The following is a 19962-nucleotide window of genomic DNA, read 5'->3' as shown; positions in this document are numbered from 1 at the left end:
TTTCTGATGGTCCACGTTGGGGGATATCTGTGGCTGGAATGACTGATGGTGGCAAAGAGAGAGACAGACACAAAAAGAGAGAAGAGAGGGAGGGAGAGACATAGACAAGAAACACAAAGACACACACAAAAGGAGAGAAGAGAAGAAGAGAGACAAGGACAGATAGACACAGAGACAGACAGGAAGAGTCAGATGGACAGACAAGACCCCAAATGGATGGAGGGCTTAGAGGAGGCAAAAGGTAGGGATCCAGAGCCTAGAAGGAGGTGGGCCTGGGTGGGGGAGGGAGACCGTGGTGTTCCCTGGACCCCCAGAAGCCCCACTTGTCCCCCTCTCCCCCTATCAGTTGGGAAGCCTCATCAGAGCAGAGCCCAGGTAAGGAATGAGTGCCCTATCCCCAGAGGCATGCAAGCCACCAAGGTGTCAGAACCACATCAGGACTGCTGTGTGTGTTCTGGGAAGCCTCCCTACCTCCCCTGGGTCATCTGCTCCTGCGAGCGCACACCCCCGCCCCCAGGACCCCACAAGCCGGGCAGCCAGGGCTGCAGCACTGGAGCGAGCCGAGGACCCCTGCGTTGCCCACCATCGTGGGTCCACCCCGGTCTCCGCAGGCTTCGTGAGCTTTGACAACCCGGCCAGTGCGCAGACTGCCATCCAGGCCATGAATGGCTTTCAGATCGGCATGAAGAGGCTCAAAGTGCAGCTGAAGCGGCCCAAAGACCCGGGACACCCCTACTGACCGGGCCCACAGCCACCCAGAGGCTGCGGGCTTGGCCCAGGTGAGCCGCTAGGCGGCCCTGCCCCTGCCCCACCCCCACCCTGTCTTGTCCGCACCCTCTCCTCATTCTCCAAACCCTCCCCAGGCTGGAGGGACGATGCAAGAGGCTTCAAGGAGCCCCCAGGTTTGGTTGACGGGGACAGAGCTGGACAAAGACGCCCCCCCAGTCCCCTCAACCCCCTACCCTCACCCCATGGTCAGGGCTGGAGCCGGAACAGTAAGATGGGGGTGGGAAGGGCAGTTAGGTAATCTTTCCTGGAGAAGGCTTTGAAGGATGAATAGAAGTTCACCTGAGAAGCGGGCATGGTCTGGGGTGAGGAGGGCCGTGAGGAGGGGCTTTTGTCCTGTACTAAGAATCAGTTCTCCCAGCTAGGCCCCTTTGGGAGCCCTTCCTTTGGCACAATTCACACCCAGTGGGTAGATGAGAGAGTGAAATGTTTGCCCCACCCAAGGCCATGCCAGGGGTGAGGGTGGGGGCGGAAATCCCCTGAACAAATGAACAAATCCCCTAATGTCTGCACCATCAGAGTGAACGACCCTGTCAACTCATCACTTCTTTGGAGGCATGAACCTTGAGCCTCCAGGGCCAGTGGGGAAACTTATAACTGTGCTCCAGCCTCGACAAGCCTCATCTGTGAAATGGGCTCATGCACGTCGCCTCCCCCAGGGGCTGTGGGGTGGATTCACATGGGGCACTCGGTGTTTTTCCAGCTGAGCCCAGGACCCACCACCTGGAAAGCTCTTGATAACTTATTTTGATTTTTCTCCACTAAACCCACCATTGCCGCGGTCATCACAGAGGCTCCCCACCTTGGGGTCTGGTGTGAAGTAGGTGTTCAGTGAGGGTCTGCTTCCAGACCCTCTGCCAGGGCAGCACCCACAGATTCAAGGGTGTTCAGCACCCACAGATTCAAGGGTTGTGGGTCTTTGGGGGCATGCTCGGAGACTCGCCACCTGAAGCCAACATCTGTGATCCGCGCGCTTTGAACTCTGACAGCGAGTCTTTACTAAGCACCTACTGTGCACCAGGCACTGTTTCCAGCGCCACGAGTGAACAGAAATGGGGGCGGGTTGCTGCTTCATGGAGCGACAGGGAGCAGGGGAGAGGAGACGGACAGAAACAAATATTTGTGCCCGGTGGCCAGACGAGGACACGGGGCTTAGCGACCCCTCCAAGCCGTGTGTGTCAACCTCCAAACCCCAAAATGGACTCTTTCTGCAAAGATAGGGGTCCTTGGGGATCCCAGATCCAAGTCTGGCCAGGGCAGGGGAGCGGGTGGGAGGTGATTTGTTGGCCTACGTGCCCACCCTCCCCCTCTCTTCACGCGGCGCCCTAACGCCCCTCCCTTCTCCGCCAGGTGAGGGGCCTTCCCACCCCAGGAGGGTTTCCCGCTTCCAACTGATCCAGGACTTTTCCGTAAATTACAACAGAGTTTGGACACCAGCCCCCTCCCCTCCCCTCCCTACTCCCCTGCTCCCCTTCCCAAAATGTGAAACGCTACCCAAGGCCCCATGGAGTGGGGAAGGGGCTTCGTGGTCTTTGGGGGACTCCTGAGGTGGGGGCCAAGGATTCACTACCCCCTCCACGGAGATTTCCTCGCTTCCACCCGCTTCCTACACACACAACCTTCATGGCTTCCCCAAACGAAATCGCAACTTTTCCTATATATATATATGCATATATATATAGAGCTATAGACAGTATATATATTTTTTGAGTATAGATCATGGGACCAAACTTTTCCGACTTCTTTCCATCCAAGAGAAGGTGACCCTGGGCCAGTCACCCAGCAGGGACGCTCAGAAGGGCTGAGGTTGGCGGGGCAGCCCAGTGTCCCCCCACCTCCCGCTGTCATGTCAGACCAGGGCGCCGGTCAAGCACTGGGAATCAGCCAACGAACGCGATATACCTCCAGGACTTTTGACCCCCCCGCCACCGATAATTCTCATGGGCCTGAGGGCTCAGCCGGCTTCAGTGTCCCTGGTCCTAGCTGCAGCTTCCTGAGCCCCCGCCCCCGCGTCCCAGGGCCCTGCCTTCTCCGGATGCAGGCACAAAAGAGACCCCTTGGCCTCCCCCGACCCTTCCCCCCACCCCCAGTCATAGCCTTACTCATGTGGCCAATAGCCCTTAGCTTTCCGTCGGGGGCAGACAGGGCCGGGGGAAGCCCCCCCCACCCCTCGAGCCCCCTCCCAAGGGCAGGCAGCCACCCTCCCTGCCTTTGGATCACCAGCCTGGAATTCACAATGTCATGACCAAGATCGCCACGTGCACCGGAGGAGCCCAGTGTGCGCTGGCCCAGCACCCCTTCACCGGAGATACCTCTACAAAGAATTTTCTTTTTTTTGGTCTTTCTGAGCAGGTACAAAGAAGAAATGGGGGGAAAATCAAACAACAATGGATTTTTTTGTTTCCTAGTTGGGGCGGGGAGGGATATCCCGTGGGGCGCCTCTGTATAGCTACTCAAACCGTGAAAACCCCCCTTGAAGCACAGAGTCAAGTTTTTTTTTTTTTTTTTTTTTAATTGGACATCCGGTGGGGCCTCATGCCAGACGAGGCACCAGAGAACTTCATAAGCTCAAGAGAAAAAAAAATTTTTGAAAAGGAAAAAAAAAAAAAAAGCATTCCCTTTTGTTTCTACCAAAATGTGTTGACGGACCCAGAAAAAAGAAAAGCAAAAAAAAAAAAAAAGGAAGAAAAAAAAAAAACATAGCAAAAAAAAAAAAGAAGAAAAAAAAATCTTCTGACAAACCTGTTTCGATATTCCAGTTTGATAATTGTTCCAAGACCCTCTCTAGTGTGCCTGTGTTCTGTGAGTCTGCGTGTGTGTGTGTGCTCAGGGGTCGCAGGGCTTCGGCTATGTCCTGCCCCACCCGGCCCCCGCCAGGCCTGCTTGGGACTGCGTGCCGGCGTGCAGTGGTGTGTGTCCTTTGGTCCATGTTTACTGGCTGTAAATACCATTTTTATACTCCACATCAAAGACCGACGTGATTTGTACGATGTACTTTATTTCTGCTACGAGTAATTTCATGAAGTTTCAACTTGCAAAACTGACTTTTGGAGACAAACCGCCACACACACACACACACACACAAAGAGGAGAAAAAGACTTGGAGGGAACTTTGAGTTGACTTGCTTTGAATCTCGAGGTCCTTGTCACTGTGGCGTGTTTCAGGTGAGAAGCTGCAGTCATCACCTTCATGTCCAAAACACCTCTCTTTGGTCTGGAGAAACTGAAAGTTTATTTAATAAAAGTTTTACTTGCTAAAGGACTGGGCCCTCCCTCATTTGCCCTCCTCTCCTGGATAAAGACCATGTGCTTCCGGTCAAGTTGGGTGCCTGGGCTAGAGATGAATCCGGATTTAGAGTGAGGGGTGTGTGGGGAGAAGGGTTTGATGTCCCCACAGCTGAATTCTGACAGAATCATCCAGACGCTAAAGAAATGGAGCATTCTTTTCTCATGAAAAGCAGGTGCCTAAGTTTGTTGATTCACACGTTCATTCATTAATTCAACAAATGTCTACTATTTATTGAATGCCAACTGAGTGACTGTGGCTTCCCTGGTGGCTTAGTGGTAAAGAATCCACCTGTGAATACAGGGGATGAGGGTTCAATCCCTGGATAGGGAAGATCCCCTGTAGAAGGGAGTGGCAACCTACTCCAGTTTTCTTGCCTGGGAAATGCCATGGTCAGAGGAGCCTTGCGAGCTACAGTCCATGGGGTTCCAAAGGAGTTGACACCACTCAATGACTAAAACAGCAACAACTGAATGACTGACCCCATGCTGGCCATCAGGGACATAGCAGTGACCAGATGGTTCTGGGCTCTGGCTTCAAGGAGGCAGCCAGGGGTGGGGGCAGGGGAGACACTGTACAATACATATTTTTGTAATTGGGGTAAAATTCACCATTTTCAAGTGTACAATTCAGTGTCATTAAGTACATTCACAATGTGCAACCATCACATCTATCTAGTCCCAGATGATAGAGTTCATCACCCCAAAAAGAAGCCCTGTCCCCATGAACACTCACTCACCAGCCCCTGACAACCAGGAAACCAGTATCTGTGGATTTGCCTGTTCTGGATGTTTCCTATCATCAAGGGAATCACACACTGTGTATCCTCTTTTTCTTTTAAAAAATTTTTATTGTGGGTATAGCTGATTTACAGTGTTGTTTTAGTTTCAGGTGTATAGCAAAATGACCTCGTGTCCTTTTTAAAAAATATATTTATTTGGCTGTGCTGGGTCTTAGTTGCAGCACATGGGATCTTTAGTTGCGCCATTTGAACTCTTAATTTCGGCATATGGGATCTAGTTCCCTAACCAAGGGCAGAACCCAGGTCCCCTCCCTGCATTGAAAGCACGGAGCCTGAGCCACTGGACCACCAGATAAATCCCATGGCTGTGTGTCCTCTTGTGTCTGGCTTCTCTCACTGAGCATTGTCATCGTGTTCTCAAGGTCTAGCCACATTGTAACGAGTGTCAGTGCTCTCCTTTAAAAATCTGGTCCATCTATGGATGGACCATTCATCCATTGATGGACATTTGGGTCTGCTTTTTGGTCACTATGAATTATGCTACTATAATTATTCATGTGTAAGTTTCTGTCTGAACACCCATCTCAGTTCTCTAAGGCACATACCTAGGGGCAGAATTCCTGGGTCCTGGTCACTCTGTGTTCCCACCAGCAACTCATGAGAGTTCCCATGTCTCCACATCCTCACCAATACTTGTTACACAACAGATTCAAATTGGAATGTGGAGGGAGAAATCCCCCCATTGGAGCTGAGGTAGTAAAGGACCCAGAAGTGTCCTGAAGAGGTGAGACCTGAAGGAGGTAAGATCCAAAAGAGGAATTGACTTCGGCTGAAAAAGCACATATAAGACAGCCTGCAGACCCTGCCCCGTTCCAATGAAGTCCTCAAAGGTCCTAAAAAAGAAAATCCTGAGACCTGGGATGCAGAAGAGTGGGCTCTAGGGTAAGAGCTTGTAGTGGGGATGTGAGTAGAGGGGGGTGGCCACACCCAAGCTGAGCCTTTCCAAATTCATGGGAGGAATACTAAGCACTTGATTTAATGAGCTACTCATGTCCTGCCAGGGGCTTTGCAGAAACTATGTCTTTTAATCTTTATCAATGACTCCATTTTACAGTTGAGGAAACTGAGGCTCAGAGACAGGAAATGCTTGGTCCAGCTCCAGCAGAGAGGCCCAGCTCGGGTGGGAGTTGGAAAGGTGAGTCCGAGTCCACCTTGAAAAGTTTTCTGGGTGGAAGGAACAGCCTGGGCAAAGGCTCAAAGTCTTGGGATGTGGTTTTTAGTTGGGCCACTGGCTAAGACCACAGCACTGGATGAAGAGATGGATGCAGAGGTGATGGGTTACAGAGGTTCTTTTGTGACTGTGCACTACCATGTGCTGGACCTTGTCTCTGCCCTCCAAAGTTGCAGCTGAGGAGAAAGTACTTATAGGACCAAAAAAAAAAAAAAAAAAAATCAAAGTACTCCATCCCCACAAGAAAAACTAATTTGCAATGTGCTAAAAGTTGTAATCACAATGAAACCAACAAATCTGGGACATTACCTTTTTTTTTTCTTTTGGCAATGGCACACGGCATGTTTGATCTTAGTTCTCCAACCAGAGCTCGAACACATGCCTCCTGCAGTGGAGATGGGGAGTCCTAACTACTGGACCACCAGGGAATTTCCTGGGACATTATCTTGATGTCAATAGGGAGTCACAGAGGATTTTGAGCAGGGGAGGGGCATGATGGGACACCTCAGGTGACCTCTGTGCTGCTGTTGAGGTGTAAATTGGCATTCTGGAGAACAACTGGGCAGGGTAATATTTCTATCAAGCATTTATTAAGCACTTACCTTTTGCCAAGTGTTGTTTCAAGCCTGTCATCCAATACTGTAGCCACTGGCCACCTGTGGCTATTTACATCTAGATCAGTTTATCAATCTATAATTTCCTCAGTCCCACTAAGCCACATTTCAAGGGCTCAAGAGCCACGTGTTCATCACTTCTGGAGTTTTCTCGGACGACACCAGTCTTAACACTGTACATAACATAACCTGCCACAACCTTGTGGAGTGCGTCCTATCAATAGCCTCACTTTATGAGTCAGTAGCCTGAAGCTCAGAGAGGTTAACTAACCTGCCTGAGGCTGCACAGCTGGAGGTGAACCCAGGACCTCGGGTTGGTCTCAACCACTGTGCTATCCCATTTCCCTGTACTGTGTAGTGGCTGAAATGAGATGTATTAGATCTTAGTTCAAGTTGTTATTTGAGATAGTCCAATATAAGCTTTTAAATTTAACTCAAAGACATTAAACAATTAAAATGTGCACCTGTACAATACAGCAATTGTACCTGAGTATCTCCATAGAGTGACTTAGGGGTGTGCTTGGGATGGCTGAGTCCTGGTTGTGAGGTAGGGTGTTCATCCTGGGAAAGTAGACTAAGTGACACCCAGGGTGTATCAGTTAGCTGTTGCTGCATAACAAATATTCTATCTTCAAATTAGCTGCTTAAAACACCCCACACATTTATTATCTCACCCAGTTTCTATGGATCAGAAATCCAGGAGTAACTTAACTGAGCTGTGGTTCAGGGTCTCTCACAAAGTCAAAGTTAAGACACCATCTGAGGCTCGACTGAGGCTGGAGGAGCTGCGTCCAAGCTGGCACCCTCGCATGGCTGTTGGCTGGAGGCCTCAGTTCCTTACTGCATGGACCTGCCCACAGGGCTGCTCATGACATGGCAGCTGGCTTCTCCCAGAGATCGCATGATCCAACATGGGGGAGAGAGAGAGTTAGAAAAAAGAATATATGCATTTAAAACATTCTGGGGACATGTATATGATTGTAAGAATGAGAAGAAAAAGCTAGAAGTATATTTACCAAAATAATGATGGGGGTGGTTTTGGGGAAGTGAAGAATTGGAGGCCAAGATTAAGCAGAGTTGAACCTCAGCTGCAATATTTACAAGGTGAATATATTATTATTTAGGAAATTAAGAATTAGTTTTAAATGTTCTTTAAAAAAGATTTTTTGATATGGACCATCTTTAAAGTCTTTTATTGAATTCGTTACAACATTGCTTCTGTTTTATGTTTTGGTCCTTTGGCCACAAGGTATGTGGGATCCTAGCTCCCTGACCAGCGATTGAACCCACAACCCTTGCTTTAGAAGGTGAAGTCTTAACCACTGGACTACCAGGCAAGTCCCCAAATATTCTTTTTTTTTTTTTTTGAAGATAAAAGAATGGAAATGACAGGTATGAGAGTTATTTGGGGGAAAATACCTACATTTAACTCAAGTGCTGCACTGTCCTTCAGAGAGGCCCTCAGGGCAAGGAATGGGGTGGGGAGTGGGGTCCGCTTCCAGCCAACAGCCTGCAAGGAACTGAAGCCCTACCAGCAACCACTTGGGCTTGGAAGAGGATCCTGACCCAGTCAAGCTTTCAGATGAGACACCACCCCAGCACAACACCTTGATTGCAGCCTGTGGGAGACCCTAAAGCAGAGAACCCAGCTAAGCACCCTTAGATTTCTGAAACTAGGAAATGGTTTAAGCCATGAAGTTTTAAGGTAATTCATCGTGCAGCAGTGGTAAATAACACATCAGCAAAAGCTCGTCAACTATGACAGAGACTACTAAGTACCTGGAATAAACTTCAGAAAAACCTGTAGAGAGAAAACGGTAAGATCTTACTGAAAAACATAAATGGAAAAGCAGACAAGTGGTGAACTGGGTAACAGAGGTACCTGGGGCAACTCACGATCTTAAGGGATCAGTTCTCTCCTGGATGAACATTGAACTTCATCACAATTCAGATCCCTACAAAGTTTGCTTGGAACTGGGTAGGCCAATTCTCAAATTCATGTGGATCTTTGAATTGTAAGGGAAGCAAGGCTGGAATGTCCTGAGATGAATGGCTGTTATTGAGCATATACTATGTGCCGGGCACAATTCCCGGTGCACTATTAGGTTTAACTCATTTATCACACCAGGAGGTGGGATCTCATTCACAGATGGGGAATACAGAGAGATTGGGTGACTGGCCACAGTCTGCCCACTGAACTGTGATAAAGAATCCACACGGCTCTACTGAACAGAAAGACATGTTATAAAACTATAGTAACTAAAGTTATACATCATCAGTGCCTGTCCTGTTTTATTTGCTCTTCTGTTCCCTGGATCCCAGTACATAGTATCTGCTCACTGACTGTCCTAAAATTACAGCGTTTAAATCTGGAAGCTTAAGCCTAAATCTAGAGACTGCGCAGGGTTTGAATCCCAATTATGACACTTGTCAGGCCAGTGGCTCATCTCTCTGAGGCTCAGTCGCCCCCACGGCTGGAATATGAGGCTTAATGGGCACACACTTCTGAGCGTTGTGTGAATGAGTAAGTTAATATCTATAAAGCCCAGAGTAAGTGCTACTGCTGCTGCTAAGTCGCTTCAGTCGTATCTGACTCTGTGCGACCCCCAGGGCTCCCCCGTCCCTGGGATTCTCCAAGCAAGAACACTGGAGTGTGGAAAAGAAATCAATCCCATAGAAAATTCACTTTCCAGAGGCTTGGCTCCTGGCCACCAGCAGGGGGCAACAGAGACTCACGCCTTCGTTCAGAAATAGTGGCGCCTTCACTTGAAATGGAACAAGCATTTATTGAGCACCCAATGAGGCTTCCCAGGTTGCTCAGTGGTAAAGAATCCGCCTGCCAAACAGGAGGAACGGGTTCGATTCTTGGGTCGCGAAGATCTCCTGGAGAAGGAAATGGCAACCCATTTCAGTATTCTTGCCTGGGAAATCCCATAGACAGAGAAGCCTGGCAGGCTACAGTCCATGGGGTCACAAAAGAGTCAGACACGACTTAAGAGACTAAACAGCAAATGCGTGTTGCACGCGTGCTGGGGGCTGGATGAGGGGGTGAAGGAGATCCCTGGGCTCTCTCCTGGGACATGAAAGCTACCTTGCCCAAATTTCTTAGCCTGTCCCTTAAAGCCTGTGGCATCAGTCCCACCTCCCTTCTGTCCCCTCATCTCTCCAGCTACCAGGCCTCTCCATCTGTGGTTTCCTCCACCGGGAAACCCTCCCACCCTGGAGTTCTGAGACGCTGGCTTGGGATGAGGGCACAGGAAATCTTTCGAGTACAGGGTACACAACTGGCCGAGGTGGAGAGGTGGCAATGGTCTAGATCCTAGGGACAGAACAGGGAACCCTTCACCCTGGTTGGCCTCAGAGCTACACGGAGGATGCAAGCAGGGCACGTGGTGGTTAAACATGGTGACATAGGATGTGAAGCCCACGAGGACAGAGACCAGTATGCTTACGTCTGGATCCTCAGTATTTGTCATTCTCTCTCCGAGCCTCAGTTTCTTCATCTGTAAAATACTGTGCATCATCCAGGATTGTTGAGACAATCAGGATTAATGCATACGAATAACAGCCGTTGTCATTATAATACAACACTTATAGACAAGACAAGATCTCCTGAATCAGGAAAGTGAACACTGTGGATTCAAATATCAACAGGCATTTATTGAGCTCCAGCCGTGTGCCAGGCGCTGCTGTAGGTAGGTCCTGGAGACACAGCCGGGAACAGAATGCACACACACACACACACACACACATACACACAGCCCTGACCACGCCCCCAGCCCCTCACCACAATCCCGCCTCATTTCCGCCCCTCTCTTTCCTGAGCCTACCAGAACGAGGTGGAGGTGGGGATTATCTACATATTCATGAGCCCATCAGCCAATCCACAGCCTAAACTCAGGCCTGTCTTTAGAGCCTCGGTAGTTGTGACCTCAGAAGTGACACTGTCAGCGATACTTAAAGGCGCAGTAACCTCCTGAAGAGCAGGGAGTTTGGAACTGACTTACAGCAACACATATACCTGCCTCTTTTTAGGAATCTGTACAATACAGGTTGGGAAACCAGCGCATACTAATAGCGAAGAAAGAGCTTTGCCGTCGTGCACGAAGTCAGGGATACGTTTGGAGAGCACACCCCCTGCCAGGCACTGGAGCTGGAGTTTCAGCACCTGGGGTCGCGGACAGCTCCAGAGCCCAGATGGAGGGCCCTGAGTGGGTGGGTGTACCCGTGTGTAGAAGGTTCTGGGGACAAGGTCCAGGAAGAGCGTCCCAGGCCCTCAGCCAGCCCCCAGGAACAAAGGCCTACTCTCTCTCTGCCTGTCTGCTCCACCCCCATAGAAATCCTCAAAGGAGCCCAGATGCATGAGTCCACTCTACATCTTCAAGTGGAAGTTCCTCAGGTCAAAATTGTTCCTGGTCCTTAGTCCTGCTACTCCCACGTCGGCTCCATGTCAACAGATGGCAGTGCCATCCTTCCACGTGCTGGGCCCACGTATGTTGACGTTATCCTTGACATTTTGCTTGCTCTTTCCATAACCAATCTATTAGCAAGTCTGTCGCCTCTGCCTTCAAATATCCTAAATCTGCCCACTTCTCCCCTGCTCCTCTGCCTCCACTTAACCCAGCCCTAGAATCTCCCGCCTGGACCAGTGCAGTCCCCTCCAGCGAGGTCCTTGGCTCATCTTCACTGACCCCCTCCCCCAACCCATCTGTCCTACCTGAAGCACACTCCTCAGAGGGTGCTCACAAGCACCTGAGTCAGGCCCCAACCCTCCTCTGCCTACAGACCTCCTGGGGGTAAAATCCAAGTCCTGCCCCTGGCCCTGCATGACCTACCTTGTCCCCTCCCTGCCCTCTCCTCCTCCCTCTCTCCCCCTCGCTCACTCTGCTCCAGCTACACAGGCCTCATCACTGCTTCTCCATCATGCCAGCCATGGCTCGCAGTCTCTGCACTGGCTGACCCTTTGCCTGGAACCCACTTTCCCTAGATAATCACCTCCTTTCCTCTCACAGGAACTAGCATGGAGGGAGTGGGGGTGGGATAAATTAGCAGGGGATTAACTGTCAGGCATCATGGGCCCTGGAGACCTGGTGGGGGATGTCAGTCTCTGTCCCAAAGGCAACAGGGAGCCATGAAGGGTTTTATAGGAGGGAGAGGTGAGGTGTGCAGTCACGTCTGCATTGGTTAGTCTCCCTCTGGCTGCTGTGTGGAGAACATAGTGCAGGGGAGACTGTGTAAAGAGAAGAGGCTTGTTCCAGCTCCCAAGTGGGCAGTGCTGTGGCTTAGATGAGGTCAGGGCCCCCCAGAACTCCCCTCAGCAGAATCTGGGGTCTGCCTTGGTTGTGCTATGTTCCCCAGAGCTCAGTACAGGACCTGGCATACAGCAGATGCTCAACAAAGGTCTGATAAAGGAAAGAAGGAAGGAACATCCCATGCCCAGAACCTTGGCTTGGAAACATTTGACACTGGATTGACTCTCACAACAAAGCTGCAAAGAGGACATTGTAGGACCCATTATACAGATGAGGAAATTGAGTTTCAAACAAAAGAAGGGATTTGCCTGAGCAAACCCAGGCTGATTCAAGACTCAAGTCCTCTGGCGGTCATGGAAGGTTTCCAGAGGCCAGGTGGCATTTAGGTGGAGCCTAGAAGGATGAGGATGAAGGTCAAGGGCCAGAGGTGGGCACTCTTGGCTATAGAAAAGGCATGAGCCAGTGTCAAGTCGTGTGATGGAAGGAGGATGAAAGCCAGTTGGAAATCTGATGGGCAAGGCTGGATGGTCAGGGAGAAGGTCCTGAGCTGGGAAGGTCTCTGCAGAGATGAGCTTCTGTGTCAGTCCCACCCACAGCCCTGGCATCATCCCACCCCTTGAGTGTGGACGAAGCTTGTGACCTGTTCTAACCAATGGAATATACAAAGTGATATATCAAGGTGATGGCCTCATTCCCTCTTCTCTTGTGGTTTTTCCGATTGTAGATAAATATATGTAACATAAAATTTACCATTTTAACCATTTTCAGAGTGTAGCTCCAATGACATTAAATACATTCACCTGATTTATAGTAGCTGCATCTCACAAACCTTGATTTTCATTTTCACTGAATTAAGTGTTTTCTCATGGCACTTCCATCTAGGTTATTAAGAAGTTTATGGTTTAATCTCAAAGTTGGAGATTTTTTTCCGCATAGCTATTACTGATATCTAGCTTAATTTTGTTACATATTTTCTTTGGTTTGACTTCTCTTAAATGTAAGGTTTGTTTTATGACCCACCTTGATGAGTATGATTAAAGAATATGGCCTGTCTTGGTGTATGTTCCATGTTCACTTGAAAAGAATGTGTCTTCTGCTGTTGTTGGGTGGAATATTCTAGAAATGCCATTTCAAGTTGATTGATAGTATTGTTCAGGTTTTCTAGATCTTTGCAGATTTTCTGTCTACTTTTTCTATCCATGGGGGTTCCCAGGTGGCATTGGTGGTAAAGAACCTGCCTGCCAGTGCAGGAGATGCAAGAGACACAGGCTCGATCCCTGGGTTGGGAAGATCCCCTGGAGTAGGAAATGACACCTTACTTCAGGATTCTTGCCTGGAGAATCCCATGAACAGGGAAGCTTAGTGGGCTACAGTCTCTGGGGCTGCAAAGAGCTGGACAATGTCGTTGCTGTTTTCCATCAACTGCTGGGAGCATAGTTTGAAGTCTCCAAGTATACATGTGGATATGTCCGTTTTCCTTGCAGAATCATCAGCTTTTTTTCTTGTCTTGACTGTGTATTGTTGGATTGTTTGCTAGTTGTATGTGGCAAGATGCATACACATTTGAGATCAGCGAATTGGCCCTTTTCTCATATATGTCCCTTGTTAAGATGTCTGCTTTGTCTGATTTTAATATAGCCACTCTAGCATTTTTTTTAAGTTTAAAACGTGTTATAATGGTTGATTTACAGTATCATTCAGTTTCAGGTGTACAGCAAGGTTATTTAGTTATATATATTCTTTTTCAGATTCTATTTATTACAAGATATTGAATATAGTATGCTCTGCAGCAAATCCTTGTTGTTAGTCTACTTTTTTAAACAAACAAAAAAACCTTGGTATTTTATTCATCATGGATTTTTGTATTATATTTTCTTTTCTTTTTTTTTAAATAGTGTAGGAAATATTGTTTTCTTACTGAGTTGTCTTTTGTGGGCTTCTTTTTTTTTTCTTCTCTCTTTTGGCAGCTCCTGGTGTATGTGGGATCTTAGTTCCCCAGCCAGGGATCAAACCTGAGTACCCTGCAGTGGGAACTCAGAGTCTTAACCACTGGACCCCCAGGGAAGTCCCCTGTTAATCTATGTTATATAGGGTGGTATTCTGGTGCCTTTTGATTTATTGATTTTTGGCTGCACTGCATCTTCTTGCCGTGTGTGGTCTTTTCTCTAGCTGCAGGGAGTGGGGGCCACTCTCTAGTTGCAGTGTGCAGGCTTCTAGTTTTGGTGGCCTCTCTTGTTGCAGGGCATGGGCTCTAGAACGTGGGCTCAATAGTTGCAGCACCCAGGCTTAGTTGCCCCAAAGCATGTGGAATCTTCCCAAACCAGGGATTGAACCCATGTCCCCGGCATTGGCAGGCAGATTCTTAACCACTGGACCACCAGGGAAGTCCTTCTAGTACTTTCTAAATGCTTATTTTCTTGGTATATTTCCCGCATACTTTTACTTTTATCTACGTCTTTATATTTAAAGTGGGTGTCTTGCTAATCATGAATTTCCTCTGTTTTTGTTTGCTGGAAAAGCCTTTATTTCTCCTTCATCTTCAAAAGGTATGTTCACTGGGCATAAACCTCTGGCTGGCCAGTATTTTCCTATCAGCACTTTAAAGATATCTTTTTTTTTTTTTGCTTACATGGTTGAGTCTGATCATTCTTGTCTTTGGCCCTCTGTATGTGTGTGTCTTCTCATCTGCCTTCAAGAATTTTCTCTTTGTTTTAAAATTAATGCATTTTGAGTGTGACATGTCTCGGTCTGTTTTAGGGGGAATATTTGTCCCATTTGGTATCTTCTGAGCTTCTTGGAACTGTGACTCCATATCTTTAATTTTGGGAAATTATTGGCCATTCTGTCTTAAGATAGTCTTCTGCCTGCTTTTCCTTATCCTTCTGGGATTCCAGTCACACATCTATTAGATCATTTAATCTTGTCCTGTGGCCTTCTGGGGCCCTGAAACTGATGTCAAGACCAAGCTTCAGGCTTGTTCTCTGGTTAGGAGTTGGATAGGATTGAGGAGGGGTTTTTTTGGTATTTATCTTTTCAGCTGACCTTGACTGGTGGCAGCCTGTAGTGGTGAGCTGTAATTTTTAAATACCTCCAAGTCTTTTGGTGAAAGTGGTTGGATTGCAAGAAAACTGTTCAGTCATACTTGGATACAGACAAAAGATGGAGGGTGGTCTGAGTAGCAGGAGGCTGAAGGGGGCTTCCCTACTTAACCTCCTCCTTTAAAATTTTTAAAATTTATTTATTGTCATGGTCCAGGCGTGGGTTGGAAAAGAATTTCCAGACATGAGACAGAATGAGAGGGAAATAAAGCTTATTAGAGTGGGAGACGCTGTTAGAACAGTGGGCCAGCTCAAGGGAGAACCGACATTGAACAGGGGTCCTTACTCCACTTTTTTTTTTTTTTAGTCCACTTATACAATCAGGGTACAAGGAGTGGGATGGGGTCTTGCGGGTCATTTGCTGATTGGGTGAGGCATGTATACTGGCTGTGGTAAAGAGTAAGCCAAATACCTTCTCCCTATGGGGTCAGAGGGGAGATAGGTTATACTGCTCAGGAGGACCTGAAATCCATTAATAGTTACAACATGGGGGAGGGAAGGATGATAAAGGTCTGGTTTTTCTGTTCCTGCATTCTGAGACCCTCCTTGGTTTTCTCTGCTCTTTCGTTCTTGGGTCACCACATTCCCCCCTCTCTTTATTTTTAGGGCCAATTCTTTGGCCCCTTTTGATACCCTGCTCATGTCTAACTATCTACCTCTTTCCCTTCTCAGGCATTTGGGAACCCAGTGTCAGGGGAAAGGGGGCAATGACCGCTCTGACTTCTTCAGGCTGTACAGGGGTGTCGTGGGGCTCTGGGTTCCCTCTGCATGCTCTCTGTCAGGGTGCATTTACGGAGGGAGAGGAGAGGCCATGGAATGATAAGGTGACTTGTTTCAGCATCGTCTGGCTGTTGGTCAGGGAATATTCTTGTCGTACTACCCCTTGAGATTTGTTGTATTCTAGAAGAAACAAACTTAACAAGAAAGTTAAAGGTACATGGCCCAAAGATTAATAGAAGTAGAAAAGCTGCTCAGGGGCTACCAGGAGAGCCAGGCCCAGACATTGGTCATGACATTAGTGTTTCACTAGGTACAAAAAGATGCAAGAATTTGGGCTCATAAAATCTTTATCTGAAAACATCTGACTGTCTGAAGGCCGGTTCTTCTGGGTTTTTCCCAGAGCACAGAGTGCCTTATTTCTAATCTCCACCCTGAACTCCTTTCAGGGGGTGTTGAAGTTCATCAGCTTGCAGTGGTCATGATGTAATCTTTGTAGAGGCAGCTGGCAAATGCCAACTTCCAGTCAGCTGGGTCCCTTCATAGCCACATATTTGACCATGCTTTGTAGACATTTCATGGCCATTGTGCCCTGCAGTGCTGGGAAGGCTCATTCCCAGGTCTAGGGAAGATTCCACTGACAGGCCACTCAGTGTGCTGTTATTGGACCAGGCCTTGCGGGTAGCAGAAGTCTCTGGACCATACCTGTCTTACTAGCCTCTTGGTCCAGGAAAATATTCCCTCTTGTTGCTTCTTCCAATATCTAGAGTTACATTATTACAATCATTGCTCTCATATGGAGTAAGGTAAGAAACAATCTTCTGAAACAAGCAACACAGAAAATAATATCAGATCAGATCAGTCGCTCAGTCATGTCCGACTCTTTGTGACCCCATGAATTGCAGCACGCCAGGCCTCCCTGTCCATCACCAACTCCCAGAGTTCACTGAGACTCACATCCATCGAGTCAGTGCTGCCATCCAGCCATCTCATCCTCTGTCGTCCCCTTCTCCTCTTGCCCCCAATCCCTCCCAGCATCAGAGTCTTTTCCAATGAGTCAACTCTTCGCATGAGGTGGCCAAAGTACTGGAGTTTCAGCTTTAACATCATTCCTTCCAAATAATATAGCTCTCAGTTATTAGTAAGGTCACAAGCAAGAATTTAAGTCAAGAAATTTCATTAGGTATACCCTAGTATTCCCCAGGTCATCTGACTTAGTTAAATGATTATAGCCAGGTGTGAATCTCCTGGTTGTACCTCATGGAGCATCTGACCTTTATCCAAAGATTGGTTATTGAAATTTGTTTTAGAAACAAACTTAGAGTGGCCTTTTTAATAATTAATTAAACCTTTTAGCAATATAACATAGCAACAAGGAACTATCTCAAGAGAGAATTGTAGTAAACACAGAGCTTAATTAACAAAACTAGAGCTTAACATTAAGTGAAATATAATTTTTTTGTCATTGTGAGGGCATTAACCCTGTAGCCAGGGAAGGTTTTAACCCATCAAATAAAAATGAGGTTTGTCAGGGAGCCAGGAAAATCCAAGGAGCCGTCTTGGATTTCCTATAGCCCTGACTCTTTGATTTACAGTTATTGTCCACCCATTTTTAATTCCCTGATTTAGGAGTAGACTGTAGCCATGTTTTAAGGACATCAGGATAGCAAAAGTCTAACTGCAAGGGGTTATTTTTTTGTAGAAGCAGAATAAGCTTTGTCTACATGTACCATAATCTTAAATAATGTTTATTTACTTTACCAAAGTAACAAAAGATTTTAAAAACAAATATAAATCACTTAAAGGCAAAGAAATTCATAATCTGTTATCAAAAGCTTCATTCTAAGAAAACTTTGTTCTCTTAACATAGACAGTAAGTTTACCAGATAACAAACAATCAAAATTTGTTTTTTGCTTAATCTTAGAAGTCTTTTCCATAAATCTTGAAGTGGCAGTATTCTTGCAAAGGCATCAGAGTGGAACCATAGAAGGCATGCTTAAAACCGGATGAAATTGCAATTGACAAAGTAGCCTGGTCATTGCTGTGAAATGTAACACTTTAATATGATAACTAGAATTATAACTGACAACATTTTACCAGGACATATCATATTTTCATGAATTTCACATAATTTCTAGGATATCTATATTAGTAACATCAACCATAAAATATAACCTGAGAAGAGTCATCACTCCTGCAACAATACTTCCCATGTAATTTAACATGTCAAATGAACTCAGGTAGTTTAATATCTCTCTTTGGGATGTTTCAGGGGATCTCTGAAGCATCCCAAAGTTAGCTAGAAGTCAAATGATTTAGGAAGTGTTTTCAATAAATATCAAAAGGGTTTATAACACTCAGTCAGATAGGATCATATAGGACACTGTGAAACAATATATTCATTTAGCCAAAGTAACAAAGGTTTCAAAGGTAAACATAGAACAGATGACTTCAGAGGTAAAGAAACTTAAAATCCACTATCAAAGGCAGTTCAACATCTCAAGAAAACTTGTATTTACGCACAAAACTCTTCCTTTGGGGTCCACTTTCCATAAAACTTCTTATCACTTTCTGTACCCATTACTTTGTTCTCCCATCCTGAAACAGCTACCTGTAAGTCAGACCTACTTCCTTTTCCCTTCATAAAATGTAATTTCGTTCCTCATACCTTCTTTACTGGAAACACACACCCTGCTTTCCTTAAGCAACCAAGAACTGACTTTTATATTAGCATTCTATAGATTGGTGAACACAAATAACCAGTGATAATTCCTTTAAAAAAAATTTTTTTTTTTGCTTTCTGATAGAGAACATCTCAGGATAGCATCAAACATTATTCATTAATAGCCCAAAATCTTTAGTTTCTCTGTAAGAGGAAGTTAGTGTTTAGTAATGAATGTTTCAGAATCTTACCTTATTTGGAAATGACCTAGCTATTCAATCGGAGAAGGCAATGGCACCCCACTCCAGTCCTCTTGCCTGGAAAATCCCATGGATGGAGGAGCCTGGTAGGCTGCAGTCCTTGGGGTCGCTAAGAGTTGGACACGACTGAGTGACTTCACTTTCTCTTTTCACTTTCATGCATTGGAGAAGGAAATGGCAACCCACTCCAGTGTTCTTGCCTGGAGAATCCCAGGGACGGGGAAGCCTGGTGGGCTGCCGTCTCTGGGGTCACACAGAGTCGGACACGACTGAAGTGACTTAGCATAGCATAGCATAGCATAGCTATTCAATAAACTTCTGTCACTTAGTTTAGCACAACCCTAGAAATTCAGGTTACCAAAATCTAGAGAGACTGTTTTAGACAGACATTTTTAATCTTAATAGAGTTTATCTAAAACCTCATATCTCATTTACATTTTTTTTGAAGTTTCTTCACTGGAGGTACCTTCTTGGCTGACAAACTTGTAACAGATATAATAATACTTAACAATATAACAGTATTTAACTTATAATAAACCTAGGCACAATGAAAATATTATACTTAAGATTAATGACTCTTCAGTCAGTCAGTTTAGTTGCTCAGTCGTGTCCGACTCTTTGCGACCCCATGAATCGCAGCATGCCAGGCCTCCCTGTCCATCACCAACTCCTGGAGTTCACTCATACTCACATCCATCGAGTCAGTGATGCCATCCAGCCATCTCATCTTCTGTTGTCCCCTTCTCCTCCTGCCCCCAATCCCTCCCAGCATCAGAGTCTTTTCCAATGAGTCAACTCTTTGCATGAGGTGGCCAAAGTACTGGAGTTTCAGCTTTAGCATCATTCCTTCCAAAGAAATCCTAGAGCTGATCTCCTTCAGAATGGACTGGTTGGATCTCCTTGCAGTCCAAGGGACTAGACTCTTAGACATGTCTATATTAGATTTGCAAGCAAACATTTATACTAGATATTTAGTATTGTATTTCCAAGTTCATTCATGTGAATCTGAAATTCATTTAGGTTAATTTCTCTTGTTTTTAGAATTGTCTGATTTGTAAGCGCTTACTTTTCTCTCAGTTCAGTTCAGTTCAGTTGCTCAGTCGTGTCTGACTCTTTGCGACCCCATGAATTGCAGCACGTTAGGCCAATTAAATTAGAACTCATTTACAACTTCAGCAATACTTTTTAAAAAAAAAACAAAGGACACACACTGAGACATAGATAAATCCAGACAGACAGGCAGACAGAGATCTCATAGTTTTCCGCTTGAAATTTAAAATGTCTCTTTAACAGCAACCCCGCACCCACTTTTT

At 46.4% G+C, this 19962-nt stretch overlaps 1 protein-coding gene across 3 annotated transcripts in view; it reads left to right on the top strand.

Annotated features, from left to right (window-relative positions):
• CELF5 (CUGBP Elav-like family member 5) overlaps positions 1-2516 on the top strand; it is a 49798-nt gene extending 47282 nt beyond the window's left edge. For 2 of the 3 annotated variants that reach the window (XR_015166864.1, XM_086410226.1), the window contains exons 12-13: positions 612-779; positions 2137-2516. Coding sequence is in view for 2 of the 3 variants with exons in the window: in XM_086410226.1 (XP_086266352.1) it covers positions 612-739 (128 nt within the window). In the remaining variant the exon portion in view is untranslated. Of the gene's footprint in view, positions 1-611; positions 1399-2136 lie in introns of those variants that run through there. The other variant, XM_086410227.1, reaches the window with a different exon arrangement.
• The last annotated feature ends 17446 nt before the right edge of the window (positions 2517-19962 follow it).

The sequence above is a fragment of the Bos grunniens genome, chromosome 7 (assembly GCF_055505025.1).
Source record: "Bos grunniens cultivar Pamir isolate PY7600 chromosome 7, Bosgru_T2T1.0, whole genome shotgun sequence".
Taxonomy (NCBI): Eukaryota; Metazoa; Chordata; class Mammalia; order Artiodactyla; family Bovidae; genus Bos; species Bos grunniens.
Note: the sequence above shows the minus strand (reverse complement) of the source record. Positions and strands in the feature narration are given on the sequence as shown.